General features: G+C 41.1%; 2 protein-coding genes across 5 annotated transcripts in view; one reads left to right on the top strand and one right to left on the bottom strand.

Annotated features, from left to right (window-relative positions):
• Nucleotides 1–9: 9 nt before the first annotated feature.
• On the bottom strand, nucleotides 10–25483 carry WASHC5 (WASH complex subunit 5). Of its 2 annotated transcripts, XM_068155550.1 has the most exons (29): nucleotides 25366–25483; nucleotides 24266–24563; nucleotides 21706–21851; nucleotides 20732–20816; nucleotides 20407–20507; nucleotides 19843–20035; nucleotides 18891–19043; nucleotides 17920–18033; nucleotides 16686–16857; nucleotides 15799–15926; nucleotides 14221–14350; nucleotides 13891–14003; nucleotides 13118–13284; nucleotides 12492–12567; nucleotides 10848–10958; nucleotides 10585–10725; nucleotides 9618–9698; nucleotides 8901–9002; nucleotides 8154–8333; nucleotides 6192–6316; nucleotides 4958–5120; nucleotides 4166–4268; nucleotides 3974–4053; nucleotides 2999–3102; nucleotides 2455–2584; nucleotides 2250–2346; nucleotides 1356–1509; nucleotides 1028–1115; nucleotides 10–361 (listed from the first exon to the last, which is right to left on the bottom strand). In XM_068155550.1, the coding sequence occupies exons 2-29, from the start codon at nucleotides 24449–24451 to the stop codon at nucleotides 305–307; spliced, it is 3480 nt and encodes a 1159-aa protein (XP_068011651.1). In that variant the 5' UTR covers nucleotides 24452–24563; nucleotides 25366–25483; the 3' UTR covers nucleotides 10–304. The 2 variants fall into 2 exon arrangements, with proteins under 2 accessions (XP_068011651.1, XP_068011650.1); XM_068155549.1 differs by lacking the exons at nucleotides 10–361; nucleotides 1028–1115; nucleotides 25366–25483 and having other exon boundaries at nucleotides 1387–1525; nucleotides 24266–24558.
• A 197-nt stretch (nucleotides 25484–25680) lies between these two features.
• NSMCE2 (NSE2 (MMS21) homolog, SMC5-SMC6 complex SUMO ligase) overlaps nucleotides 25681–27065 on the top strand; it is a 130079-nt gene continuing 128694 nt past the window's right edge. For 2 of the 3 annotated variants that reach the window (XM_068155551.1, XM_068155555.1), the window contains exon 1: nucleotides 25681–25860. In XM_068155551.1, the coding sequence (XP_068011652.1) occupies nucleotides 25693–25860 (168 nt within the window). In that variant the 5' untranslated portion in view covers nucleotides 25681–25692. The remainder of the gene's footprint in view (nucleotides 25861–27065) is intronic. The other variant, XM_068155552.1, reaches the window with a different exon arrangement.

Here is a 27065-nt window from a genome sequence, read left to right as displayed (position 1 = left end):
AAGTCCTGCCAACCTCTCCAACACCTTTATTTCCAGTATCATTGCTCATTTGTGATAGAAAAGTCAGACTTCTAGAGGCAGCTCTTCAGCAGAAAACCTCCAATGATTTCTGCACAAACAATTACATACAGCATTTATACTGTGCAGTACAAGTTGTACACCAGTTGGGGGAGATGCAAACAGTACAGGTGAGAGGGGATGGTTATGTTTCAGAGAGGTGGTTGCAGGTACCACCCTAAAGCACAGAAAAGAGCTCTGAAAAGCTGTACTTGTCTCATCCACAGTCCTTGGTCCTCCTCCATATTCACAGAACAGTTCTGAATTCATCAAAAAGGAAGCTGGGCACATGTGCTTCAACCACCTGAAGCAAACAGGAAGGCACAGTTAGGGTTATTGGGTCTCTCAAGCACACAACACTGTCACCCTAAACCACCCCAGCTTTAGGATGTGCTCATGCTTCGTGCACAAAGAAAGAAGAAGGAAGACCATGGTGAGGGAGGTAAAGTGAGCCCTGGGCTGGGAGGAAGTGCTGTAACCATAGGTAGTGTGTAAGACTGGAGGACCATCGACAGCCTCTCTGCTGCTTCTCCATATAGTGCCAGGCAAAGCAGAGGTACCAGATACATCAGCTGTAAGACTGAGACAAGGGCCTTCTGCTACATTGCAATGTGAACTAGGAGGGAAAGACTGGAAGAGTCTCTCTTTCAGTTGTATTGGCTGGGAAATGGCTTACTCAAGAACTGCTCAGGTACAGCTTATAGCAAATGGGATTCTGACTTATTTATGGGCAGTATTAAAAATAACTGATCATCCTCAAATGCAGATAGGCTGCTTTTAGCCCCCAAATAAAGTCTCTCTACAAGCCCAGGCTTTCAGAACAGGGAAGGAGGGAAGGGAAAGCCATATCCCTGCATAGCTACATGTGATCAGACTGCTAGTACCTAACCACAGCATAAACAAGGCTGAGGTCCTCTGAAGAGGACTCCTGCTCTGTGCTACAAACAGGAGAGAGAGAGTTCTTTCTTACCTTCCTGGGTAGCTTAGTGTAGCGAATGTAATCCTCCAGGAACATGAGGGCGCCCACTACATCAGCAGGCATTTCTGGTATCTTCTGACTGAAAAGTAAACCACCATCAGTTATTTGCACAAAATGACATCGAAATGCCAGCCTTCAAGTAACACCATTTCCACTAGGCATCATGTGATTCCATTACAAAAAGAAACTCCTTTAATCTTGTATCTAGTGAAGTCTTTTGGTATGTCAAATACACTCTGCTAAAACAATCATCAGCAAATATTCTGCTGAAGCTCTCCTCACAGAGGTGATACTCTGGGGAAAAGGAAGGCATGGATACCTCGTGCACTGCTCCATGGTTGAACGAATGAACTGACCAATCAGCCCGAGAAATTGTTCTGTGTATCTTGAGTGAAACTGTTTCAACAAGGTAAGGAGTCCCAGAACTAGAGGAAGCCAATCAATTTGATCAGCAGGCCGCTTGCACACCACTCCTGCACAGAAAAAAACCTGTAACATGTTCATAAAACAGGACAGAGTCTTTATAGCAGAGACAAACGTATAACATACCATCCTGATTATTTTTGCTGTGCCTCCCTTTCTGCTCGCCCACACATGGAAATTAAAGACTAATGTAACAGTTACATTGCTGTTGTAATATAGTTGTTCTATTCACCCTGAGCACAGCTCCCAGGCCAAGATGTAAGCAGGCAAAGACATTTATTATGTTATACAGCAAAGTTATATAGTCTGTCAGAAGGCACAGGTGTCACATCTCAATTGGTTATTTTCTACTGGCATGCATGTAATTAAGGCATACAATAGGTCAAAACAACAAAACAATATTTTAACACATCCAACCAAATTCTGCCTTGTTTCTCTCCTTCATTCTTTTCTGAGTCAAAGACTAAACATAGCCTTCTCTAATTGGAACAAAGGCAAATTTTCATAGCCTTCCAAAGCTGTCCGAAAACAACCCTTCTCCCACGTTTCCTCCATAGCAAATGCCTTAATGACATTAACTAAGGCACAGGACGAAACGAGAAAGTCCAGGGGTGCAGGTTCTGTTTCCTATTCCATTGCATTTGGCTTCAACACTATAAACAAACCTGCCTGGACATGATAGACTAAAGTCAGAAATCAAGTACTTTATAAGCAGATGACCTTGCTGTCTCCTCTACAGGTAATTTCATGTAAGTTTTTGTTAGATTAAGACAGCCAACTTATACAATACCTAAATTTCTGTTGTACTGAAGTTTTGGAAACTGGGAAATGAGAAACAGGAAGTTGACAGTGGGAAAGTACGGCAGACGTTTTGTTGTTATGTAGATCTGAAGGGGAAAAAAGACAAACAGTTCTTCTATGTAGTTTCTTCCTCCATTAATAATCAATTAAAATAGGAAAGGCAAACTCCACCTAGCCATGGAATGCAAGCTGACCTTATTGAGTGGATTGTGAATGCCAGCTGCTTCCAGATACGCTGTGATTTCATACAACAGAGTGTTGTCTTCTTTAGGGTAAGGTAGTGATGGGTTCTGATAATGTGCTTCTATGTCAGCCAGTATTGCTCTGAAAAGGGAAATCATTAAATGCATATTTAATGCCACATCATATTAATGTAGAATCTTCAAAGACACAAAATCTGTAAAGGTTACAAGCAAGGGTAAACCACCTTTTTGAGGAGTTTCTTTCTACAAACACTGTATTTACTTAAAAACCAGCACCACACATTTGCCATGTTCTTCTCACCCAAATGTGACTCCAGGTCTAACCAAATGCAATTAGAAGCTGTGCCATCCACTAGCATGTCCATACAAATTACTTGCCAAGCTACTGATTTTTAATTCAAATATCACCAAAAATACAAAACAGTCTGAAGACAGACTCCACACTTTGCCATAGTTTAGCTTTTAGGGCTCACTGAGTTGATAACATTTACATCACAGTGACACACGCAGCCCTTCAGCACATTTTGCTTCTTACTTGTTGAGATTTTCCAAAGCAGCAGCCAAATGCTTGGAGTCAAACCTGCAGGAATAATTTAACTCATTGGTAATCTGTTGTCTTAAAATCTGCATCTGTCCAACCTGTTGAAACAAAAACAAGATGCAAAGGGTACTGTGTTACACTGAAAGCAAAGTCAAAACTAAAGAAAAACTAAATGAGTAACAATTACCAGTATAAATTGATTACACAAAATCCTCATTACACCTAACAGCCTTTGTAGGGCTGCCCAAAGCAGGGACATATTGTGGCTGGAGCTATTTCTTCCTGGGATAATCAGGCACTGATTCAGACTGCCTGCAGCCAGAACTGAAAGACCCCAGCTGCACAGTGTAGCCAGAGGAGAGCAGTCACAGCACTCGAGATTTCCACACAATTCATGGTAGCAAGCACAGACAGGTACAATTTTGTACCTGGTAACTGGTATAAAAGCTCAGTTCCTTGTTTTTCACTACACAGTGAATGCTTGTGCTCTTTTCCCCACCTCCCCCTAGACCTCTAGGTCAGCAATAGCAAGGATAAAAGCCACCAGACAGGCTGGTTGCAGTCAACCTTCCCCTTCTTTCCCTGACCTTTCTTTCCTCTTCTCTTCAGTAACATAAACATCCACAGTACTCTGGAAACACTGGTGGCACAGTATCATTACAAACACAAGTACTAGGGTACTGTTGGGACTCTCTGAGCTCCCAACACTGAGCACTAACTCAGTCTTCCCAGGTCTCTAGTGTCAGACTCCACTTCTGGCAAACTATTAGACATGAATCTCAGTGCTAAGCACTTTCTGGAGTGTGAGCTGTCTATATATATGAAGCTCAGGGGCTCTCAAAAACTCAAGCCTGCTTCACTTATGGTGTTACAGAATTGCAGGTCAACAGAATACTTGAATCTGCTTATTTTACAATGATGTATGTAAGAACCTGGAGCTCTGTGTATCACTAAGTCACATAAACCTACTTTCATTATGGAGTCTAAATATGCTGTCCAGATCTTCTGAGTCTTTGCAATTGCTGCTGAATAAACCTTGTTGGAATTTGCTGAGAAAGGAAAAAGAGTGAGACATTAAAAAAAAAGAACAAGTAAGAAGGGAAATGAATGCAAGTGTACAAAGACAATGGCTCTCTTCCATCTTACCAGGTAAGCACTTACCTATAATTCCTTTGAGAGGACTGACAGCATTCATAAGTGCTTTTAAGGTATCCTGCACTGTCCTGTCACGCAATATAGTTTTCTGAAACATACTGAGGAAGTTCTAAGTAAAAGAAATAGGTAAGTCAAATCATCACACATGTACTCTTGCTTAACCCTGGTGGTACAAAAGCCACAGTTATTAAGAGCAGGGAAAGAATATATCCACAGGCAGATTGATGAGGAATTCTGTAGTTAGGCTTTGTGTTTCTCTGCTACTTATCCTAGCACTAAGGAGCATAACTCAGATTCCCCTCATCCAAATGTAATACCCACTGTAGATGAATACTAATTCAACTTTTGAAAAAGAACTGTCTCCATCAATACTTCTTTTCCTTAAAAATCTTTAACCAGACTAGGACTGGATTCTTCTATATGAAACCATGTTCTTTTCTGAGAGGTATTAGGGGAAAAAGTAATGACATAGATTTGACACCTTGTTTAAAACATGGTAGACCCATATAATCTAATTTTGTATTGATATCTGGACTGAAAAATAGAAGTTGACCTGAGATCAGCTTCTAAGTGTATGCATTCAAAAGGTTTTCCTTGCAAACCAAAGGTTTTCCCTGCACACCAAACCTCATCATACACAGCATCAGGACTACCAATTCAGAATTGTATCAGTAACTGAAATTCTTACATTGTTTGTGATTTCAATTTACCATTTCAAAAATTACCAGGTTTATTTCACTAGGAGTCACTGAACAGTAAAGGCCTTGTGACCTTCAGAAATCAAAGTTCAAGAATTACCTGCAGCTCCTTTACAATCATGAAACACAGCAGCCTGTCTAAACCATTGAGACCAAAGGTCCCTAAAGTATCTTGGATCTCTGAGAAGAGACGACTGTTGGTTACTTCCTGATGTGTTTTGACATCATACCAGGTGTTCATTTGGTCAATGTAACATGTGATTCTGCAATAAAATTTGAAAAAAAGAAGTATTTCAGAATAAACTGCAGCCAGTTTCTGTGACACTCTGAGTGATGAGCTGCCTTATTCAGGTAGAGATTTGAAAGACTGTCTCAGTACCTTTGGTGATGTTGAATCGCACCTCTCTCCACAAGCTACTGTCAACCCTTCTCTGGTTACTTTCCTCTCTTTTCCCTTCTCAGACAAATCACAAATTTTTCTAGACTAGATTTAACATGCACAGCTAAGTGGCTGGAGAGCAGCCAGGTAGAGAGGGACCTGGGGGTACTGGTCGATGGTAGGCTGAACATGAGCCTGCAGTGTGCCCAGGCAGCCAAGAGGGCCAATGGCATCCTGGCCTGCATCAAGAACAGTGTGGCCAGCAGGAGCAGGGAGGTCATTCTGCCCCTGTACACTGCACTGGTTAGGCCACACCTCGAGTACTGTGTCCAGTTCTGGGCTTCTCAGTTTAGGAAGGATGTTGACTTGCTGGAGCGTGTCCAGAGAAGGGCAATGAAGTTGGTGAGGGGTTTGGAACACAAGCCCTATGAGGAAAGACTGAGGGAGCTGGGGTTGCACAGCCTGGAGAGGAGGAGACTCAGGGGTGACCTTATTGCTCCCTACAACTACCTGAAGGGAAGTTGCAGACAGGCAGATGTTGGTCTCTTCTCCCAGGCAACCAGCACCAGAACAAGAGGACACAGTCTCAGGCTGCGCCAGGGGAGGTTTAGGTTGGATGTTAGGAAGAAGTTCTATACAGAGAGAGTGATTGCCCATTGGAATGGGCTGCCCGGGGAGGTGGTGGAGTCACCATCATTGGAGGTGTTCAGGAGGAGACTTGATAGGGTACTTGGTGCCATGGGTTAGTTGTTTAGGTGGGTTGGATTGGTTGATGGGTTGGACACGATGATCTTGAAGGTCTCTTCCAACCTGGTTTGTTAGCCTATTATTCTATAATGATGGTGATATTACAGCTAAGAAAACACTATTTGTTGTACATTTCATTTGCATATGGTAGATTTGGAGCAATTCAATGCACGGCACCAAAATACAGCTTGTGACATCCAGAACTTACTTTGGGTCTGTGATCCTCAGGATTTCTCTACAAAGCCGACCAATAAAAGTTACAGACTCATCCACAGGAGTGAACTTTGGTATAGGAATATGAGTGGACTGGTACATGCTTTGCCAGTCTTGAATCTGAAAAAAATAGGAAGTTTTAGATTAATTTGCAGTGCTACTATAACATGTTTTTGATTCCCTTAAAATTTGTATTCCTGTTGTTCAATTTAGAAGTAGTGCACCAAAGCTCTACTGTAGATTGCACACAGCAGAACACTATAAATACAGAAAAAAACACAAGAGAAGACTGAGCCTTATGACTAAGAGGAAGCAAAAGGTGTGGAGGTTGAGAGCACTACCTACATCTAGGTGAGAACTCCATCTGCTCCTTCCTGCAGTAAAGCCAGTTACCACAGTTAGCTAAATTTATGATCTGTCCACTCTATCACTTGTGAAATACCACCAAAAATTGCCAGCAATTTACTGCAGTCTTTCTAAGCGTGCCTCCTGATGGTTAACTATACATAGAGGGAGGACTGCTGTGACTCAGCAGGATTTTGTGTATTGAGAAAGAGGAAGGATATCGTTCACTGGAAAGATATTAAACTGTTTTGTTCGGGTACTTTGCTCTTCTTATGTACAACTTATCACACAATCAGTAAGGTTGGAAAAGACCTCAAAGATCATCAAGTCTAACCTGTCAACCAACACCTCATGACTACTAAACCATGGCTTCAAGTGCCACATTCAATCCCTTTTTGAACATCTCCAGGGATGGTGACTCCACCACCTCCCTGGGTAGCACATTCCAATGGCTAACAACTTTCTCCTCACCTCCAGCCTAAACTTCCCCTGGTGCAGCCTGAAACTGTGTCCTCTTGTTCTAGTGCTGGTTGCCTGGGAGAAGAGACCAACCCCTACCTGGCTACAACCACCCTTCAGGTAGTTGCATAGAACGATAAAGTCTTCCCTGAACCTCCTCTTCTCCAGGCTAAACAATCCCAGCTCCCTCAGCCTCTCCTCGTAGGGCTTGTGCTCAAGGCCTCTCCCCAGCCTCGTTGCCCTTCTCTGGACACGTTCAAGTGTCTCAATATCCTCCTTAAATCGAGGGGCCCAGAACTGGACACAGGACTCAAGGTGTGGCCTAACCAGTGCAGTGTACAGGGGCAGAATGACTTCCCTGCTCCTGCTGGCCACACTATTTGATGCAGGCCAGAATGCAGGCCACCTGGGCACACTGCTGGCTCATGTTCAGCCAGCTGTCAATCAGTACCCCTAGGTCCCTTTCTGTCTGGCTGCTCTCCAGCCACTCCAACCCCAGCCTGTAGCTCTGCATGGGGTTGTTCTGACCAACAAGGCTCGAGGTGAGGAGAAAGTTCTTCACTGAGGGAGTCATTAGTCATTGGAATGGGCTGCCCAAGGAGGTGGTGGAGTCACCATCCCTCGAGGTGTTCAAGAGGAGATTGGACGTGGCACTTGGTGCCATGGTCTAGTCATGGGTCTGTGGTGACAGGTTGGACTCAATGATCCTCGAGGTCTCTTCCAACCTTGGCTATACTGTGATACTGTGAAAGTGCAGCACCCGGCACTTGGATTTGTTGAATGCCATCATGTTGGACTCCAGCCATCTGTCCAGCCTGTCAAGGTCCCTCTGCAGAGCCCTTCTACCCTCTAACAGATCAACACCTGCTCCCAGCTTGGTATCACCTGCAAATTTACTGATGATCAACTCAATCCCCTCATCCAGATCATCAATAAAGATACTGAACAGGATGGGGCCCAGCACTGATCCCTGGGCAACACCTAGTGACTGGCCTCCAGCTGGATGTGGCACCATTCACCACCACTCTCAGGGCAGTGGGGATGCTGAAATCTTTCAGAAGCAGCCGGGGGCAGGTGTTTTACACAGTAAGTACCATATCAGTGCAGAAAGACATTCATCAACTTTTGAGTTACTCTTGGTTTTGGCTAGCACCTTTGTTCTTAGGAAGTTATTGCACTCTTGTTCCACGTTGTAGTTAATGATGCGAGACACTTCCTCTTGCCAAATTTTTAAACCATATATGTTGACATAATCCTGGATATATTCAAATGAGCGATGGAACCCATCCATTGTGGCTGCCATTTCCTTCAGTTTGGGCATCAGTTCGCTTGGCTGCAGAAAAAAACCCAAACCAAACAAATCAAAACAAAGCTGTGAACAGGTAGAATATAAAGAACATGCATAAGGCTTCTAGATATCTTTACACAACAACCTCTAGAGGATTTCACTATGCTCCAGCCAGAACTGAAAAGCACTGAGAAATTTATCAAGGGTTGTTTGATATCTGAAGTAATTCTTCTATTCAATATTTTTTCTTTATGATTTCAATGATTATTTTAGGCTTCAGTGGTAGCACTGACTGAATTAGAAGAAAGACTCAAGAAGCTGAATCAAACATCAGCCATCACAAACACAGAACTGTAATTACAAATCTATAGGACACTTGGCAATAAAACTTGAAATATGCTTTTGAGCTTTATGTACTCTTTGTTTATAAACCCATTTTAGTATCAAACAAAGGCATTCCAAGTAACCTTTAAGAAGATTTAAAAGTATGCTTTGCAAAAAAGGAAAGCTGGACAGAAAGGACAAATTGTTTTCTTGAATGCAGTATTATAAGAAGTCCCATCAGACCCAAGAGACATCAAAAAATTAAACTCAGATCAAGCTGTTGCAAACCTTGGCTCTAGGGTTAAAGATGAGTCCCCTGTGAAGGGCTAGAGCTACTCGTTTTACCAGTTCCTTCCTTATGCCATCCTCTAGTAACTGTTTTGGGTCCACCTAAGTAAAAGAAACATTTGTTTCTTAGTCAGAAAAGTATAAAAAAGATTTCTTAGGATTGTGTTTGTACTATGAAAGATTTTTAAGTAGTCAATATAAATTGGAAAGCACTGCTAGCAGATGCACTTTCCCACCAGTGCCTATCTAAAGAATAAATAAATGAACTGTTATCTAGCAGTATTCAATTAAGTTGAATGGCAAAGATTGGTAGTTACCATAGTTGACCTCTGCTCATGACCCACTGAAAATTATATACAATTATAAGAAGCCAGAATGCATTAAGAAGTGTGTATTTCTTAAGGAATACTTGCTCCTGGTCCTGAAAGAGGAATCCTACTGTAGGACAAAACAGCTCTTCAGAGAAGCTTGCAGTTGTTTTTCCAGCAGGGAAACAACAACTCCCAAGAGCATCAATTATGGCTGATGAATTTATTTACAATGAGTGATGTGGGTTCTTAATCTTTAACAATACAGTTCTTATCATCTGAATGCCATATTAGGTATCACCATTTGAAAATCTTGTCTTTTTATCTTTCATCAAGGTCCTGAATTATCTGTGGCTTAACTGCTGATTGCCATTGTTTTTTCTTTCTTACTGCAATAACACAACATTACCTTGATGATGCCAACTAAAGTAGTTTTCATCATGAGGATGCCTTCAGTGAAGATTGAAATTGCATGGGTTAGCTTTGCAACCTGTAATAGAAAGGGAATATACAGTTCATTGAAGTGATTGGATAGATTCAAGTAATTATGCTCAAAAGACACATATCTTTCCTAGTGGCAGCATCCTATTTTAGACTAAAGTAATTTACACTAATTTATTTTCAGTTTTACATCTTGTCCTAGATTTATCTATAGTACAGTTATCTTCCTTTTAAATAGATCATTATAGGTATGTTACCAGAGGTAAAGGGAAAGAAGTTACCTCTCAGAGATGTTACAGAGATTACAGGAGGAAAAACTAGCCAGCTATATCACGTGTGTACAAAACACTGCGGACAAAACTCTAAGTTGGTAACTATAAGCAGGACAGGGACACAGCTTGAAGTAGTAATTCCATAACCAAGCCTGCTGCCAGCAGTAAGTCCACTTCAGTATTTGCACTGATTTAATACAGTAGCACATTCACCTAGTTTTAAATTATTAGGTGAGTATTCTTAAGCTGTCTCTGCAGACAAGCCAGTCTTTTGCCCTTTGCCTGCTGCTTGATTCACTCTGGCTTTCTCCCAAACAAGCTTTCCAAATATGGATAGCTCAATTTCAGACTTGAAGTTTTAGGTATTTTTTTCCCCCCCAGCATCTAAATAAATAAAAAATATCTTTACCTTAATTTATAAACATATTTAGTTTTCCTCCTCTTTTCTGAAAGATCTAAAGTTCAAACTTTTACAAACACAAGAGCTACTCATCTGTCCTGAGGAAGTCCAAGGTGTACTCATGATAGCACAAGCCAATTTTAGTTCCTACTCAGCCAACAAATCCAACTTCACTGTTCAAGTGTAACTCTGTGGAGCTGTACTTAGCTGAAGATGGCCACCTATCAAGTATGCTTCTTCAGAATTCCCTACTTTAACTGCACCTCGTATCGTGGTCCAAGCTGAGCATAATCCCGTAGCTTGTCCTTATCGAGGCGCGTCGGCACTTCAATAATATCATGAGTCTGAAGCTTTATGATTTTGAGAAGAGATGTAAACATGCTTTCTGGAATTATCTGTAGAACCTTTGCAAGTGAAAGCACAAAGAAACAGTCAGCATTTTCTCATTAGAAAAAAATAATTAACAATACTCAGTTAAGAACAAGTGATTAGAGAACAAGACAATTCTACCTCTCCAAATGCCTACCTTTCTTACATAAGAAACCAACTCGCCAGAGTAATACTGGGACACACTGAGAAGATCAGGACTGTTTGCTTGATTGATGCGGAGAAGAGGCAAGTCAAGGGCAGAGGCAAGCTAGAAATAAAGTTAACATTTTAACTTCATGTGTCTGCTCTTCTAATATAAAAGTGACATGCTTGACCTCTCCTGCTCAGGCTTTTAACCTACAATTGAAAGCACTAGCATATTCCTGAAGAGGAGTGCTGACAGTTTTGACAAAACACCACAAAAAACACAACCAAAAACCACTGTGGCAGTTTTAGGCTGCCAATCTGTGGGAAATTTCCTAGGCATCAGCCTAAAACTGCCACAACCAACAACAAACTGTTAAAGTGAAAAGACTCCCAACAGCCGCTAATGCTACACTGCTTACTCATTTTTCAAACGCTACCAGCTGACTGAGGTGTTACTTCATTGTGATTTTACACTCCCCTCCATACTATTTACCATTTTATTTCTATAGAAAATATTTTCAGCTGATGCCAGATCTTCATCATGACAAAAGCATAGCCAACATAATTTTTGTAATTCTTCAGCCTCCTCCAATTCATAGAGGATGCCATCTATGCACCAATGTCTCCAGCACGTAACTCTTATGAAGAGAAGCTGGATGATGAGACTCATTTGCCTAGCAACAGCAATAGAAGAGGTTGCATAAAAACCCATGCAAAACTTGGGTGTACATTCTTTAAACTAACCTTGAGTTAATTTCACAGTATCACAGTATAACTAAGGTTGGAAATGACCTCGAGGATCATCGAGTCCAACCTATAAACACAGACCCCATGACTAGACCACCAAGTGCCACATCCAATCTCCTCTTGAACGCCTCCAGGGACGGTGACTCCACCACCTCCCTGGGCAGCACATTCCAATGACGAACGACTCGCTCGGTGAAGAACTTCCTCCTCACCTCGAGTCTAAACCTGCCCTGGTGCAGCTTGAGACTGTGTCCCCTTGTTCTGGTGCTGGTTGCCTGGGAGAAGAGGCCAACCCCTTCCTGGCTACAACCACCTTTCAGGTAGTTGTAGAGGGCAATGAGGTCACCCCTGAGCCTTCTCTTCTCCAGGCTAAATAATCCCAGCTCCCTCAGCCTCTCCTCATAGGGCTTGTGTTCAAGGCTCTCCCCAGCCTTGTTGCACTTCTCTGGACATGTTCAAGTGTTTCGATGTCCTTCTTAAACTGAGGGGCCCAGAAATGGACACAGGACTCAAGGTGTGGCCTAACCAAAGCAGAGTACAGGGGCAGAATGACTTCCCTGCTCCTGCTGGCCACACTATTTGATGCAGGCCAGGATGCCATTGGCCCTCTTGGCCACCTGGGCACACTGTTGGCTCATATTCAGGTGGCTGTCAATCAGCACCCCCAGGTCCCTCTCCGTTTGGGAGCTCTCAGCCACTCCGACCCCAGCCTGTAGCTCTGCATGGGATTGCTGTAGCCAAAGTGCAGCACTCGGCACTTGGACTTGTACAGTCTTTAAAAAATCTAGATATAGAATGTTGGCAAAAGGAAATTTCAACTGTTCTAGGTCTTAAGGCTGTGAAGTCACATTTGATAAGCGCTTTCATTGACCTGCAGTATTCAAGTACGTTCACTGTTCATACCTACCTTTAGGAAAGTGGCTCTGAGTTTAGTTACCATAGATGGACTGACTCGTATACTTTCCTGCATAATAGATGTAAAGCTGTGGTAGGAAAAAAACCAACACAAACCAAGTCAGTTTCCTACCCTGAAAATCCTATTTTCAACTGCTAAACTGTAAGGCAGCGGTACCAGTGTAATCTAGAAACAACACAGGAGATCAGTAAAGAACTTCATTCGAGAAGGATTTTGGTCTGAAGAGATATTGGATAGACAAATTCTGTATGATAGGGGAGTAGGGGGGAACAAAAGAAGAGAACATCAGGGAGTATTAACAGCCAAGATCATGAACTAGCAGCTCAACAGAATCACACCATGGCAAAATTCTCTAACACTTGTCTTTCCTTCTTTAATTTTAGTTGAAGTGGGAACTCCAGCATTTTGGAGATCACTTAACTACACTAAAGGCTGGAGACAGAAACTTATAAAAATTGCTATATTTAGAACAAGACAGACAGTAAAAAGTTAAGTGTCCCTTAACCTGCAGTTCCTGTTTTAAGCTGGAAAGGTTACCGTATTAATAATATTTATGCATTGTATTTCCCACAAGTTTTGCAAATGATGACTAAGAGAAAAAGCTCCTGCAGAGATACCTGTCAATTAACTGCCAAGCATACGAAAGATCACCGACTATCTGCATGGTGATCAAGACCTCTTCCTTAATGTTGATAGTTCGGATCATCTGATGGAGAAATTTGCGTGTATCAGCCAGAAACTGGCAAACTTGCAGGTTAGTTTCCAGCTGGTGAAACTCTTGGACCTACAGTTAAACAAACAGTCCATGAAGCAACCCCTTTTGCTCTGTTCATCTTTAAGGACAGTGATACAAATAGAATCAGTAAACTGACATATTCAGGATATTATTACAGTAAGATGCTGAACAAATCCTGGCCTGCTTTAGAGTGCATTAAATAATAAATTTCAGAGGTGTTACTCGAGGTGTACTGTGAAGCATCACACTGGGTATTCTTCTAAATCCTGGCAATAGAAGAAATGAACCCATAACAAATATGGGTATTCTTATTTTGCCTTTCAAATTACCCTGTCTAGCTTCAAATGAGTTTATTTTTACAGTTTCTAATAAAATGAGTAATGTATCCAAAGAATCTTTCATACTGAATCAATGTCTTTGAAACACCTGCAGCTGGTATGACTTCTTAGGCTGTGCCCCTTATTTCATGAACACAAAGTCTCTATGCAAGTCCTGCTGACTGTATATACAAAGCTGCAAAGATCTACAGACTGAAAGCAGTTGTTAAAATGCAGATCTGTCTTGTAATTCATCTATCAGAAGTCAGTGCCCTTCTATCAAATGCTGCTTTGTCTAAAGGACAAGGTCATTAATCTCAACATTTCTTTGCCATACCTCCTCCAGTGCCTGTATTAGCTGCACAGTTTTTCTGCCTGCTGCAGTGGAATCATCATAGTTTAGAGACAGTATTTGCTTGGAGATTTCTCTGAACCAAGCCTGAAGATTTTCTACGCAAGAACAAGAAAAATGTGATCAAATATTCCCATGCCTGGTAAGCATCAAAGCCAGGCTGACATATAGAATACACACAGGACACCTAAACAATACACCTTGCAAGATACCTCTGAGGCAGCTGAGGGGCATGATTTTTTTTTCTTATTATCAGTATTAACATCATGTATTTTCTTTTGGTACCCCCTGCCCAGTTTAGTTTTCAATAATTACCATTTTTCTCCACTCTAGTTAGAGGCTTAACTCCTGAGAAGACATCAGCAAGCTCAGTCATCCTTTCAGATCCCTCTTTTTTATAGTTCTCCCATTTAGCTTGTTTTTCTGACAGCATCTGCTTGAACATCTGTTAAGAACAAAGCATTTGGTTCACACAACTGGCAGGAAGGCATACTACAACAGATAAAATACTGGAAACAGACTGACCTGAACTACTGTGATTACTACATAACTTCAAGGTCTTGCCAGAATATTAAACAAAAACTTGAAAATGTCATCACACTGTGTGTCTTAATACAGTGATAAAAATTAACTGAATTTACAACACCAGTATGATGCAGCCATTCTTGATTTTTAGTTACCTATAAAAAAAAAAAAAATCTGGTAACTTTCTCATCTTAGAGACTCTAATAGGCTCTGGTCAAATGTTACACAGTATCACAGTATAACTAAGGTTGGAAGAGACCTCAAGGATCATCAAGTCCAACCTATAAACACAGACCCCATGACTAGACCATGGCACCGAGTGCCACGTCCAATCCCCTCTTGAACGCCTCCAGGGACAGTGACTCCACCACCTCCCTGGGCAGCACATTCCAACGCCGAATGACTCGCTCGGTGAAGAACTTCCTCCTCACCTCGAGTCTAAACCTCCCCTGGCGCAGCTTGAGACTGTGTCCCCTTGTCCTGGTGCTGGTTGCCTGGGAGAAGAGACCAACCCCTTCCAGGCTACAACCACCTTTCAGGTAGTTGTAGAGGGCAATGAGGTCACCCCTGAGCCTCCTCTTCTCCAGGCTAAACAATCCCAGTGTTGACTTACACTTTACAATCACCTCAGCCTGTATAAGCCAGTTCAAAAATGCATGTACATGAAGTTAAGCACACTCTCATATTCCACCAGGTTAGCATCAGAGCATTAATGGGAAGCCTTTCAGAAGTGGCAGAACTTCTTACATAGGTGTAAGAGATTTCTTAGCAGCTTACCCTCAACATATCAGGCTGGATGTGAGGAGGAGGTTCTTCACCATGAGAGTGGTGAAACCCTGGAGTGGGTTGTCCAGGGAGGTGGTTGGGGCCCCGTCCCTGGAGGTGTTTAAGAGCAGGCTGGCTGAGGCTCTGGCCAGCCTGATCTAGTGTGGGGTGTCCCTGCCCATGGCAGGGGGGTTGGAACTAGATGATCCTTGTGGTCCCTTCCAACCCTGACTGATACTATGATACTATGATATATAGGCTTTTGGCTCTGCTTTGAAGGAAGTGTGATGTAAAGACGTATGGTAAGATAAAAAAGCTTTAAACAGATTCCTCAATGGATTTTATTATACCCATCCATGTAAAATTCTGAATAAACATAAATGCACTGGCAAAGAATCAAAGCTGGCAATTATTGAGAAGACTGCAAAACTAATTTCCAAGCAACAGTAGTTTGTAATCTTCTAGAGGAAACTCACAACTAACAAAAACTAAACAAAACCAATCCTTAAGTAGAATGTGTGGTAAATTCACCACTACTATACAAATCATCAGCTCTGTTCTGCCATGCAGGGGAAAACGCCAAGGGAAGCAGCAGCACTTTACCTCTTTCAAAATGAATTCAAATTGAGCTGTATCCAGAAGCAGCTGGAAAAGGATCCTAGGATTGTATCTTGAGTCTGTTAGAATCTGATCCTTTATCTGGCGGAGACGTTTGTTATTTGGATCGCAAGCTGAAAATGGAAAGACTGTTACAGGATCTGGCCCAGCTTTTAAACCTTTGCAAATAGGCTTCCTTCTAATTGCTTGAAAACAAACCCATTTTGCTCTGATACTCAAGTGTCCACTCGTTCTCCCTTGTACAAACTATCCTTAGAACAGGAAACAAGTAGTGATTCTGTGGTGCTTCAGCTCTTTTTGACTCTTCTCCAAGCTACATGTGAATTTTGTATAGCTGACTGAGAAGTTCAGAGATCAATATATCTGAAACCACTACAGGGAATGCATGGAGGGGTAACAGAAGCCCTCTCACATATGAAGAAGCTCTAAAGATAGCACAAACATTCAATCAAAAAGATGTCTAAACAGGTTAAGTTTACAGAATCAAATTCACGTCAGAGATATCATACATCAGTTTTAGTCGAATGTCAGCCCAATATAATAAAAACCTTAAATTATTAAGATACTACAAAGTTGTTGGCTACTGCTTACCTTTTTAGTGCTAGATAAAACTTTGAGAACACTCTAAGCGCTAAGGCAGAAAAAGATAAAGTTGCAGACTTTTTCTGCAGAGTATTATTCAACAGGATCATGACTTCTCGTAGTATTCTTTGCATCTGTCTAGCTCATGAGAGTTAAGGAAATGCACGTGTGCTGTTCTAGCCAAAGAACAGCTCAGAAATCTGTTGAAATGCTGCTGACTTCAACAGCAGCACACACTAAACTTATCAGGACTGACAGCCCTACAATAAAGATCTAGCATGAAGTCTTACCTGTGTCTGCAGTGTGAAGCATCAGCCAGCGGATGGCTACATTGCAGTCTCGCAGGCAGTTCAGCAGCTTGGGAATGTTGTCCAGCACCAGCTCCTCCCTCAGACAGCCCTCCTTGAGAAACTGCTGCACCTGTGTGTGCACTCGCTCAGTGACTGCGGCGTACCTGCTTGCCTTGGAAAGCACAAAGCTTGCATCAATATCATCCTTGCCTCAAATGGCATATACGATGCACTGGATTCCAAGGAATTTAAAGGGCACATAGATCAAAAAAGCACTACAAAAATTATTACTTTTATCAGTAGGCAACATCATACACTGCAACTGCACAACAAAGGAGGCAAGCTAAATTTCAGAGCAAAAAGCTTACACAGCAAGTATGTTGTTTCAAAAATGCAAATTATAAGCTTCCTACAGTCACTTATGAACTATCTAGTAATAATTCCTAAAAGAATGTTACTAATGTTTTATTACCTAACGAGAAAGAACAATAATGCAAATCTATTCCAGAATGGAAATACTTGTTACAAGTTAGATATCAGTTCTACTAGCAGCCTTCTTCCCTAAAGGCTAATGAAAAACGTCTGCTCATGTTCCCAAAGTTTACTAGAAAATACATACTACAGTTCTCCTAATTAGAAACTTTATGTGTTCTTTCCTGAACACTGGTGACAGATTTTAAGAACACTTTTTGCTATCATCAGTCAACTGATTTGCAATTTGGGCAAACAATCAACAAACCCAGTATCATTCACTGTTTTTTCAGGCATGGAAATAACTAACTGCATTGCATCGTTCTGGTATCACACTTTAGAAATCAGATGTTTCTTCTACATTTCATTTGGGAGGCTCCATTTAAAGTTGACCAATTGCCACACTCATAAATATGTAACATCTAAAACCGGCATCTATAAAAGATCAAACAGTATCGCCAGCTGAGGGCATCCCACTACTGAGCAACATAGTGATGAGTCCAAGCACCAATATAATTACTACCCTGAAACCCTTCAGGGAAACAAACACTGCAAGAGAAGTGAAACAAGCAGTACTGTGAAGACCAGATTTTGAAGCATCTTTAACTCAAAGTTATGCACTGAAATTATTGTTCTTGAATGTAATGCCAATAACCATATGCAAGAAAAAAAGACTCACACATTACTGATGCCATATAATACACATTTGAGATGTCTGCACAGATTGACTCTTCCTAAAAACACCTAATTCTGGCTTATGTACCTGTTCTTTGACATTTGAAAGATCCAGTGTGTAGTTGAGGGCAGTTTTAGCAGCTTTGTAGGGTTCCCATGCTTCTGCTAGATTTACGGTGATTCCCATGTAAATGCTAATGACCTAGAGATTGAAAGCAGAAAACAAGAGGTTGCACTTATATTTTTATTAAGAAAAGGACATACTTTTCATTTAGCAATATGAGTAGAAAGTGATATGCTAAATGTAACTAAATATATAAACTAAACTTTTTTGGCATCTGTACTTTTTGCTCCACCACCTTGGGAAATCAAGATGACTTCAGAATAAAAGGTACATAGTTAATTAGAGGCTTAATTGTGAAAACAAGGTGACTGTTCTTTCAGTCACTGCATATCATCCTTGGACTCTATTTCGTTCCCCATGAGCTTCTGACCTTTTTTTCATTTCCATCATGTTATACATGAGGTTGATGAAAGCAACCAGCAAAACCACTTTGATGGGATGAGAGGGGAAATGATCTGAATGAATTCTACTGTGAGACTGCCTGAAGGCCCAAACTGAAATGTAATGCATCTTTGATAGTGAACACAAACAGAAGGAAATGATGATTCTTCAGTGTGAGTTTTAAAGAGTGAAGTGGAACAGATTTCATACCTCTAGCCCAGCTTTAACTGTGATTGAAAACACAGAATTGTGGTTGACTTACAAGTGTTTGCAAGACACTTAACTAAAGAATATACAAGACAAGAATATACAAGAATATACAAGAAGAATATACAAAGCTGTGTGTTGGACTAGATGATCTCAAAGGTCTTTTCCAACCTGGTTAATTCAATTCTATTCTATTCTATTATGAAGAAAGTAAATTTCCCCAGAGAGGAATTTATTCTACTTTTATGAGATTATTATTTTCTACAATGCATGCTGTAAAAAGAGGATAAACTGTTCCTATAAAATGAAATCCAAGGAGCACTTTAAAAATAATTATTATTTCTTACCCAATTATCTGGAAAGTATTTATCCACTATTTCTCTCATTTTTGCTTGCTGAGTGTGAAGAATAGAAGGGTCAAAATAGAGTATCACATAGAGCATAGCAGCCTGAGTAGCCAGGGCAGTGCTACGGTGTTCTGGTAATGGATACGCTGAAACCTAGGAAAGGGGAACAAAAGAAAACAAAATTTAACATGACAAATCTCTTGCAGACATGATGAGACACAATAAAGAGTACAGTATATAGATACTAAGAGGCAAGAAGGGTATGTGGGTAAGCTGGACATGCTTATGCAAGCAGTGTATTTACCAGATATATTTTACAGAGTATGAGAGTTGACTGTGTAGATGCCTGCTAACTTTAACAGCATATAGTAAGATATTACTATGCTGTAAAGGAGTCAGAGGAGATGGAGAGATTCAGATGAGTTGCAAGGAGCAGTTGGAAGTATTTTGTAACAACTGGGCGTATTCAGTTCATCTCAGGAACAAGTGTTCATTTAACTGAAGTAATAGGCAATAGGATGCAGATAAATTTAATTGTTCACCAATTCTATATACCAGCAAGATCAAAAAGATTCACATGATCAGCTGAAATTTCATTTATAAAACACAAAAGGGTAATATACCAAAAAAAAAAAGTTGGTATCAAAATCACATTCAACGAGACATATGAATATGTCATTAGTTTTTTTTTCTTAACTGGGAAGTTGGTCAAACATGAGAGGAAGTTTATCAGATAGATTCTGCAATCTGCACCTCTGGAGGTACTTAAAATTCAACTGGACACACTCCTGGGCATTCTGCTCCAGCTGACTCTGTTTGAGCCAGGGGGTTAGACTTGGTGATCTCAAGAGATCCCTTCCATCCTCTATGATTCTTTATGGCTGAGTAACTAACTTTTAAAAAAATCATTTTATATGCAGCTTTAGATCCCTCTTATCTCACAGTCACTTACCTGATTATAAATGTCATCGGACCGTAACCGGCCAATAACCATGCTAATGAACGTTTCACTTATGGGTACCCTGCTGAAGTAACTCTCAGGATAGTTTGGAGGTCTTTTAGCTCCAGGTTGGCTTGAGTATCCCGTGCTTCGAAGCAATTTACAGATGTCATCTAAATTGGAGTCAGCAGAGGATCGGGCTGCACTGTTTCACAAAAGAAAGGAACAAAAACTGAACTGTATGACCTAAACATTGCCTCTTCCCTTGTAATCATCTTGTAATCATCTTCCCTTGTAATCCAAGAAAAGGACCAGATACTGGGCTGGCGTTTTTGATGTTTAGTCCAGTAATAAGATGTTCACTATATTATAGGAGGATACTGATAAATGTCCATAATGGAATCCCAGATCAGCACACAAAGCACAAAGAGAATAGAAACTAACTTTATACTCAAAGAAGCAGCTTTGTACTGTTGGATTTTTGGGTGGTTTTTGTGCTGTTAATGTAGTTAACTAAATATATTGCATGTTACATCCTTTTATGCGCAGGCGCTTCAGAAAACCAATGTACATTACCTGTATCTGTAGTAGGAAACCAACATTCTTTCTCTGACCTCTCCTTCGATCTTCTGGTCAATGACCAGTAGCATGACTCCATATAAATAGAGCGCTTCACACTGTTTAAATAAAGAACAAAGGGAAGAAATCAGATAAACACAATTTCCTACTAACATGCAAAGACAAACATGTACTGGTAAGCTAACACAATGTCAAGTACACAGTCAATACAATATGAAAAATGGTGCATTTCCTTGTATTCAGTTAACTTAAATCTTTGTCTAGTTTGGTGCTAAACTAGTTGGTTCATTCTCTACTTGTTACAGAGTTGTTCAATACTTACTAGAAGCTGTTTTCCATCTTCATTAAGGAGGACTGTTTCTAATGTTTGCTGAATGTAAATTCCTTCATTGAGGTCATCTAAATATCTAGGGATCATAACAAAAAGTTGGTCATTGACTATTTTGCTCTCAAATTCTACAATCTCACAACTTGATTGGCCAATTTCCACCGAAAGTCAACAGACATCAGAACATTACTCTTTGCTGCTTGTACTGGGGTATTTCAGACAAAGAAGAGATGCTCTACAATGAAATGAGAAGCTGGAACACCTAGCTAGAACCAACCAGTGGGCAAAAGCCTACTGCCATATCCTGATGGTGTCTGTGAAAGACACTAGAGGAGACTCTAACTTACAGCTGTCATCATCATCTTATGGATGGATAATAGCCTGAGAGTATGAGAAAGCTTCTACTGCAACATTTAGTACAACTGTCATTTTCCAGTTTTCAGAAACATGTTAAATATTTAATCCTTCCATTAACCTTTTCTTATAAGACCAGTAACAAAACCACCTCTCATGGTTGAGATTCTCTGAAACCTTTTCTTAAGAGTACTTTATGAACCTTTCATATTGTTTTTTACAAGTAAGGGAGCAAACTTGGGAATACAGCAACTCCACTGAAAAATTCATTTCAGGAAAATAATGCCAATGAAAGTTAAAGAAAAAACTCTACCTGATACTCTGTTCTGCAAGACCACAAAAATGTAGTTTAATAATATGGAGTCTCTTTTTATTAAAACATCTCCAAGACAGAGAAGAAAAACTAGCTCTAGTTTAAAGTTGAGGGAACGAAGTAGTGAGGCTAAATGTTTTCAAGTCACGTAGTAAGCTGGTAAACCGTAGTGGGAGTAACAGTACTTGAATATGTTTCAAGACTTAAGTATACTGGGTCTCCAAGACAAAAGATTCTCATTATTAAGACTAAACAGTAAACCAGTGTTGAAGAAAATCCAGGTGTATGTGAGACACCATACCTGTTTAAGTCTACAATGTATTTATGTACACTTTGGAAAGCTAGATAAAATCTCGTCAAAATTTCAATGTTGTTTTCACGAAACTCTTCATCTAAATCCAGTAACTCAGGTTTGGCTTCCAGTTTGCCTTCACATGTCTCAGGCCCCTAAGAAAAGACATTCATCTTTAGAGACGATATTTGACTTTGGCCTCTGTTTTACTTCTTTTCAGACACAGAACATGTACAACCACCACCATGCGCACAACACCAGAATCAATGTTTCTAACTTGAACAAGGATCTGTGGTTTTCCAAGCTACTTTACCATTGATCATTGATTCCATAAAGATGAGTTACAATCTGCAATGATTTTAAATATCATTTATAGTATGTAACAAACAGAAAAAGTAGTTAACACTTTGGGTAAATCCTAATGCATCTCAAGCCACTGTGTGCTTTGTTGTAGTGCTAACCATCTCCCGCCTGGGCTTTATTTTTCCCTTTACACATTTGATCTCATTAATTTCTCAGATAGAAATCATAACATTGAGGCTTCACAGAGCTTAGGAGACACTTTTGTTTTCTGTTTGGTTTGTTGTTGCTGTTGTTGGTTTGTTTTTGGTTTGGTTTGGTTTGAAGACTCTGGATCTAGCTCAGCATTAGTCCCTCAAACTAATGCAAAACCAACCATGGGCTAAAAAAGGGTCGGGATGAAGAGTTTGACTTCCTTACATCAATGGCACATTTTTTTCTAATCACCTAATATAAACAATTTTTTCTAATCTAATCTAAACATCTAACCTAAATTTCTCACAACCACCATTTGGTCTTACCACCTGATTTAAAATACAGCCTATGTTTACTTGCAAATATTATCAACATTAAACTGAAAATACTGTTAACCTCATTCCACACACTGCTTATGACACCAGGAGATCATGACTTAAAAATAGTCAACATGAACTCTTAAAAATAGCTTACAATACAAGTAAAATAAATTAACAAGCTTCATATACAGATGACTGTTTTAGTGTGGTTTAAAAAATCCGCTCCTGCTTCTCTTTTTGTGCAAAATACCTACATAAAACAAAGGATAAAAGCAGCCCCAAACTACGTATGAAGTTCGAATGTGCAGAGTAAACAGTCTGAATGTTCAAAATCTCCTCTTGCTAGTTAATTGTAAGAATCATGAATACAGAAATGGCACAGGGACAGCAAAACCATTTGTAAATTCACTAATGAGTGCTTTAGTTATTTAGAATAAACCAAACCAGGTTGGAAGAGACCTTCAAGATCATTGTGTCCAACCCATCAACCAATCCAACCCATCCAAACAGCTAACCCATGGCTGTCATGAGGTATTAGGTAATAGGCTGGACTTGGTGATCTCTGAGGTCTTTCCCAACCTTGTTGATTCTATGATTTATATGTATGTCTTTCATGGATTCTGGGGTGATTATTCTGAAAAGCAGCAGCACTGTTGCCCAACATAAAAAAAATCTTACCATTGTATTTTTCACCAACTATACATATATGCTTTTAAATTTTCAAGTAAACTGTGTATAAAACAGACTTCTAACGAGCACTTATAGCTGAAGTTATCTGGGAAATCATTTGTACTCAGGGTTTTCAGTGTCAAATGCTCAGTTAGTGCTTGAAATTTACGACTCCTGCTCAAGAAGAAAAAAAAATAAACCCTCCCTTCTCTGCTTTACTATTAACACTTCTTGTAGACAGATATAGTCAGATTAGCCTCTGCAGTTCCTTCTTAATCATGCTGGAGAATGGCAGAGAAATAGGTATCTCAAGAAGCTTAATTTTGTAAGGGAAATAAGGTTTTTTCCTGGGCAGGATCCTTTATTTGTTTATTCAGAGCATGTGACAAGTCCAGCAAATGAACAATCACAGTACTGTCAAACAGGAAAGCAAAAGCAGTTTTCATGGCTGCAAAGCATGAAGCCACAGATACACAAGAGTAGATGGGCACACTGCCCACAGTACTGCTTCAAAGTAAAACAACCATCAGAACAGGCTCAGAACCTGCTGGTAAAAATGTAATTTGATGTTCTTGCAGGAAATAGTAATAATAAACAACCTCATAACCCAATACCTCAGTTTCATATAATCAGTATCTATCAAAGTCCACAGTGACTGCTTTGAAAGGTGTAGCTGGGACTGCTCTTGAGTGAACTCAAAACTGGCACCCCCTTCTTGCCTCGATACTCTCAGTGGATGTTATAGTTAAGATTCTGCCTAGGGGACTAATCACCAAACGTTCCTAGACTGTTTGCTCACTGAAATGAGTATGACGAGGCTGAACATGATCAGAAGCATATATATATATATAAAGTAAAAGGCAGCCAGGAAACAGAACGTTATCATGCAAGCATATTACACCTGTATTTCAGTCTAATGAATTTCTGGTAAAAACTGAACAAGGAATTAGTCCCAGTAGTCAATTCTGAAGAATTCTAATAAATATAATAATCAGGAATAGCTGTTTCATTGCCTGAAGACAGCAATGTCTTGCCCTCATGCAAGACAGCAACTCTTTAAGAAGTGCAACAATAAAAGGATTTACCTTAAAATAACTGAAATCAAATATGATATCCCCATACTTCTGTTGATCAGCCTTGTCCTTTAGCCTGAAAACACCAGGAATAAATTCAGAAAGCCTCAGAAGTTCTGCAATGATGGCATTTCCGCAGGAGACTATCCGAAGAATGGCCTGACCACAGAGATTGTTTTCAGCTAGAAAATCAACCATTGTGGAACTAGATTTGATAGGGAAGTGGAAGTCCTGATGTCAGATCCTGACCGTTAATCTTTAGGTTCTTTGAAGAAAGGCTGATGAGAAAACTATCTGCGCCATTAAAAACCTGTAAAACCAAAATCACCGACAGTGAGTGGTTTGTAGTAATATTTTTTCATAGTTCAATCTATGCAGATTTTTAAGCATGCTCTCAAATCTTCTGGTTTATGAAATCTAAATTATCTATAGCTTTGTAAAATAGGGAAAAAAAAAAAATCGTTTAAAAGGGCACTGAATTTATCTTCAGCACATGTTTAATTCAGGGGCTTGCGCACCAGGCAAGGTAAGTATGATCTTCTGTACTGAACAGTTGATGCAATCTACTAAAGAAGAATTAAATGGTCACAAAGACTAAAGGAACTGAGACCAGTCAAGCAGATGGCAGCAAGGAAAGCAAACCAGGTTACAAGATGTGTTCATAACAGCTATTTCAAATATACAGCTGAAGTGACTGCGATAGGCTTTAGCAACAAGGAAAACTTTTCTAGCACATAAAAATGACACAGCTCTGTTCCTTTATTTATTGCTGCAGTGTTAGCTTCTGCGGCTGCATTTCCTGGCCACAGTTTTATATATTGACATGTTTCCTAAAAGATATGGAGCGTAGCACTGCTCAGCCCAAGCTTTATGTTTGAGAACATTTATGGGAAGTTAGGAGTTGACTTTTCGCCAATAACTTTCCCAACCACCGAGGTAAATTCAAGACGCCAGCGCCTCTCCCGCCCCCAGCTGAAAGCCAGGAGAGGGGCCTCGCCGTTAGGCGAGGTGCCAGGGCATCAGTCCCGCAGCAAGCTCCTCTGCAGGGCCCACAGCGGGCCCCAGACCCCACGACAGCCGGACCGGGCACAGAACTACCTCCCGACCCTCACCGTCAACGCGAGTCTGCCCGGGCCGCTCCATCGGTCCCGCCTCTTTCTCCCGGTTCGAACCCCGCCTCGGGGCACTCTCCGCCACGCTGGACCAACAGCTATCCCCGCTCCCACCGCCTCCCCTCACACAGCGGCCGCCCCGACAGAGCCACCCGCGCCCGGCGGCGCTCACCCTGCCCCGTCACCGATGCGGTGCGCGGCGGCAGTGCCTAAGGGCAAGGCCAGCGGCCGCCGGAGGGGAGCTACGGCGACGGATGAGGAGCAGGCAGCCGCAGGCAGGAAAGAAGGGAACGATGCCCACACAGCGCGGCCCGGCCCACCCGTGAAATGATGGCGCCGTCACGTGGAGAGGCGCCGGCTGATGAGGCCGTTCCGCCGCCCGCGTGCACCGCCTACCCGGGGCCCAGCGCTCCCGCCTCCTGCCGCTGGCAAGACTGGTGTGGGGGCTACCGCTGGGCCAGGAGCCGCTTCGGACCAGGTGAGCAGCAGCCGCTGGTAAGGGTGACTGCCTTCACCCTCCCCTTCACCTCTTTAGGGCTGAGATGCGCTGTCTCAGCCAAGGGAGCGGGGAGAGCGGGCGGGGAAAGGGTGTGTGGCCATTGCCCTCCGTGCATGACTAGCAAGGGGCAGAGTGGACCAGGCCAGCTGCCCTGGCTTGTCGTGGACGGGATAGGGGAGTAAAGTAGAGGGGTTGGGAGAGTAGACCTTTATGCCTGATGGGCTTTTCTCTCCAACTGTGATGCATGTTCGTGGAGTGATGGGGTGAACGCTAATCCTGGTAGTCAGTGAGCACTTGTCACCTACAGATCTCTTTGAACCATACAGAAATCAGGTCGTGTGCTCAAATCTTTAAAATAAGTGGCGGAAACTGTAATTTAAGTTGGTAATCCTGCTTGGTAATCCTCTCGGGATCGTCCGATCACTTATGGTTCAACCAAAGCCCAACCTCCACAATCTCACTTGCCCTTCTTTTCAACTCTGCTTTTGGTGGTTTCGTTTTGCAGAAGTGAAGGAGTTGGAATTTGGGAGTTGGAAACGTTAAGTGCTTAATTGATGCACCCACTGAACCAACGTTCAACCAATTCCAGTGAGGAATGTGGCTTTTCTTCTGAAGGCAGAATGGGCAGCTGCAGGCTGAAATTGAAGAATTCACTTAAAGCATTCAAGACTGAAATCTTTGCTAGGAATCATAAACAGTTCTAATGATAATAATATTTCATTATTAACAAAAAAAAAAACAAAAAAGGAAAATGTGTCCAAAAATAGTTAAATTACTTTCCAAGAGACAAATTTAGAGAGAACTGCAGTGGTATGTTTTAATATTGTAAATAGTAACTTCTGTTCCCACTAAGTTTGCTTAGTGCTTCCACAAATGTCGAGAGAATGAAGAAGCCATTTTAACTTTTCACTGTTGTTTTTTTACAGATTCCTGCCTTTCACAGTGTGTATCTGTGAAATTTCCAAAGGAACAGTAGGCAGTCTCAGTGAGATTAACCATGTTCAAGAGGAAATTGGGTTCTTACTATTAACTTTGATACACTAAATGGGCCCAGAAAGACAAAGCTGCTAACATAATTTTATGTGGCTGGTTGATAGTGTTTGTCTGGATCACAGAGGTTCTATACAAACAGTTTTGCTAAGATGGGAAAAAAATTAAAAATATGTAAAAGAAAACATTAGGAGGGAAGACAGTATGACAA

Source organism: Melanerpes formicivorus, unplaced genomic scaffold (genome assembly GCF_026170545.1).
Source record: "Melanerpes formicivorus ecotype bairdi unplaced genomic scaffold, bMelFor1.0.p_v2 SCAF_32, whole genome shotgun sequence".
In the NCBI taxonomy this organism is placed as follows: domain Eukaryota; kingdom Metazoa; phylum Chordata; class Aves; order Piciformes; family Picidae; genus Melanerpes; species Melanerpes formicivorus.
The sequence above is the reverse complement of the archived record's forward strand: the minus strand, read 5'-3'. Positions and strand labels throughout refer to the sequence as shown.